At 54.5% G+C, this 3,350-nt stretch overlaps 1 protein-coding gene across 1 annotated transcript; it reads left to right on the top strand.

Annotated features, from left to right (window-relative positions):
* Positions 1–450: 450 nt before the first annotated feature.
* LOC132597744 (splicing factor 3A subunit 2-like) lies at positions 451–1,275 on the top strand (the record flags this gene model as incomplete). Its single annotated transcript, XM_060304365.2, has 1 exon — positions 451–1,275. A coding segment is annotated over exon 1 (825 nt), but the record flags the coding sequence as incomplete, so codon positions are not given.
* Between the last annotated feature and the right edge of the window lie 2,075 nt (positions 1,276–3,350).

Here is a 3,350-nt window from a genome sequence, read left to right as displayed (position 1 = left end):
GGGTCTCAGCTCGGTGCCTGGAAGCACTTGGTACGGGTTCCTCACCCCATAGCCTGTGACCCTGAGCTAGCTGGGTAGCCATTCCACATCCCGCTTTCCTCCTCTTTAACTGGGAAGAATAGCAGAGGCCCCCTCTGAGGGCTGCTGGGAATTGAACGAGTTACCACATGGGAAGAACTGAGAATGGTCGTGGGAGCTTTAGTGGCTGTTCCTACCGGTGCACATTCACCACACCCCTGGGCTGTGTCTGCCTATGTATTCATGTCTGTTATCTCCTCCATCCTCTGTCGGTCCTTAACAATCAGTCACCCACCCCACACTCTCTGTATGCATGTGTGTATCTATCCCTCCAACCATCTTCCATCTATCCACCCGCCCACCCACCTACCCACCTTCCCATCTACCTATTCATCCATCCACCGACCCATCCCGCCATTCACCCATCCATCCATGCATTCACCCATTCCTCCATCCATCCATCATCCACACATCCATCTATCCTCCATCCATCCATCTTCCATCCATCCTCCATCCATCCTCCATCCATCATCCATCCATCCATCCATCCATCATCCATCCATCCATCCATCCTCCATCCATCATCCATCCATCCTCCATCCATCCATCATCCATCCATCCTCCATCCATCCATCCTCCATCCATCCTCCATCCATCCATCATCCATCCATCCTCCATCCATCATCCATCCATCCATCCTTCATCCATCCTCCATCCATCCTCCATCCATCCATCCATCCTCCATCCTCCATCCTCCATCCATCCATCATCCATCCTCCATCCTCCATCCTCCATCCATCCATCATCCATCCATCCATCCATCCATCCTCCATCCATCCATCATCCATCCATCCATCCATCCATCCTCCATCCATCCATCCTTCATCCATCTTCAATCCATCCTCCAACCATCCATCCTCCATCCATCCATCCTCCATCCATCCATCCATCCATCCATCCATCCATCCATCCTCCATCCATCCATCATCCATCCATCCTCCATCCATCATCCATCCATCCATCCTCCAACCATCCATCAATCCATCATCCATCCATCCATCCTTCATCCATCCTCCATCCATCCTCCATCCATCCATCCATCCTCCATCCTCCATCCTCCATCCATCCATCATCCATCCATCCATCCTCCAACCATCCATCCATCCATCCTCCAACCATCCATCCTCCATCCATCCTCCATCCATCCTCCATCCATCCATCATCCATCCATCTATCCATCCATCCATCCATCCATCCTCCATCCGTCATCCATCTGTCCATCATTCATCCATCCATCCATTTTGCCATTCTTCCCTTTCCTCCTTTCCTCCTTCCCTCCCTCCTTCCTTCTCACTGAGTCCATCTTGAGAGTGGGGCATGGGAGCTTGTGCACAAGGATTCTGATGGTCTGGGGTGGGGGTGTCCATATGTAAGTAACCATTGACAAGCAATTCTCCCAGAAGCCTTCCAACACCTGGAATGGGGCCCCTCAAGCCCCAGATCCCCCACAAGTTTGTTGGGTAAAGATATCTGGGCCTCATCAGCTGAAGGTGTCCAACACTGGGGAACACGGAGGTCAACCTAGCCACAGCTGCAGGACTCGCCAAGTCCCTCTAGAGGACTGAGGCTGGAGCAGGCAGAGCCTCCAGAGAGTGTGCAGGGCTGGGAATGCAGGATGTGGGGCCCTGAGGTCCAGCCAGGAGGTTTGGGAGCACCACTGACCAGCCTGGGACCCTGGCCTGCTCAGCAAGGGACAAGGTAGAGGAAATACCAAGTCCCCGTCCCTGGAGGGGACAGCACGAGACAGGGGATGAGGGACTTGGCATCTACGGGCCACGGCAGCTCTGCCCACAGTCCAGGCTCTCAACCTGAGCTGGGTGAGGGCTCTGCACCAAAGGGGACCCAGCTGGGAGCTGACAAGATCTCTTGAGTGTGCGGGCAAGCCCCTGGGAGAGCAGAGGATGCCGGAGCCACCTGCAACCCGGGATGTGGTCGGTGGGCGACCCCGCCTCTGACCCCACCGGAAGCAGAGGCAGGTCCTGCTACATGGTACTCGGGTGGAGGCCAGTGAGGGAGGTAGACACTGACCGCAGGCCCCCACGGTAAGCACTGCTCACCAATTCTTGTCCTGGCTTGCCCGGTCTGCTCTCATTCCCTCAAGCTGCCCCTGGTGTAGGCATGGTCTCGCTCTCAGCCCTGCTCTGAGCCCCCGTGTCCCGTGGCAAGCTTCAAGGCCCACTGGGCCTCTGGGAACATGGACAGTGCCCCTCAGGGTCACACGGAGGGGAAGGATGTCACGGCTACCGATGGTCCCGAGACACACGCTCATAAACACTCGTAAACACTCAGCTACACCGCAAGTGTCTGGGGAGCTCTGGCCGCCGCCTGGCGCCTGGCCCCCGCAGCAAGTCCATGGGGTCCCTTGACCCCCGCATCAAGGCCCCTTCCCCTGGGGTCCCTTGACAAGAGGGGTCCCGGCTCCCACACAGCTCCGAGGAGCTCCCCACCACCCACCAGCCTGTCCATTAAGAAACCTTGTGCTGCAATCAGAAGCCTTTGTTGGGAGAATTCCACACACATACGAAAGCATAGAGAACATTATAACGCTTGCCCGGACCTGACAATGACCACCAACGGCCAGTCTTGTGTCTTTGACGCCCACCTACCTCACTCTCCAGATACTTTTAAGCAAACCTCAGACACCCTATTATTTCACCCATAAACACTTCATCCTTCAATGTCTGTGGGCCCCATCCCTTCTCATGTCTCTGAAAGGTAAGGACTCTTTTCTAAAAAAGGCCCCATAGCGTCATCACACTTAAAAATACATCGATAACTCTTTCATATCATCAAATCTGCGGACAAGTCCAAATTTTCCCAATAGTCTCATAAATGGATTTCACAGGTGATTTCTTCAAGTCAAAATCCACACAGAACTCACACAGGCATTACTGCCGTGTCTCCAAAGCCCCCCTTTCATCCAGAAGTATCCCCTCCTTCATTCTTGCAGTTATTTGTGAAGGAGCAAGGCCGTCTGTTTTAGGGAATTTCCAATATTCCGGATTCCATGGATCACACCGTAGTGTTTTTCCACGCTCTGTATTTCTTGTTAGCCCTGATCCGTTTGAGGTCAAATCTATGGGCAAGGCCACTTCGAAGGTAGACATCCTGCTGCACCGGTGCTGGAGGCGTGCGGTGGCCGGCGTGTCTCGTCTGTGAAACTGATCGGAGGGCGGCGCGTGGTGAGCCAGAGCTCCGTCCATCTCCCCGTCAGCTGTCCCCATGGTCTTAGCAGCCACTGGTGACCTTTGCTAGACTGGGGTTGGCAAACA

The sequence above is a fragment of the Globicephala melas genome, chromosome 8 (assembly GCF_963455315.2).
Source record: "Globicephala melas chromosome 8, mGloMel1.2, whole genome shotgun sequence".
Classification (NCBI taxonomy): domain Eukaryota; kingdom Metazoa; phylum Chordata; class Mammalia; order Artiodactyla; family Delphinidae; genus Globicephala; species Globicephala melas.
The sequence above is the reverse complement of the archived record's forward strand: the minus strand, read 5'-3'. Positions and strand labels throughout refer to the sequence as shown.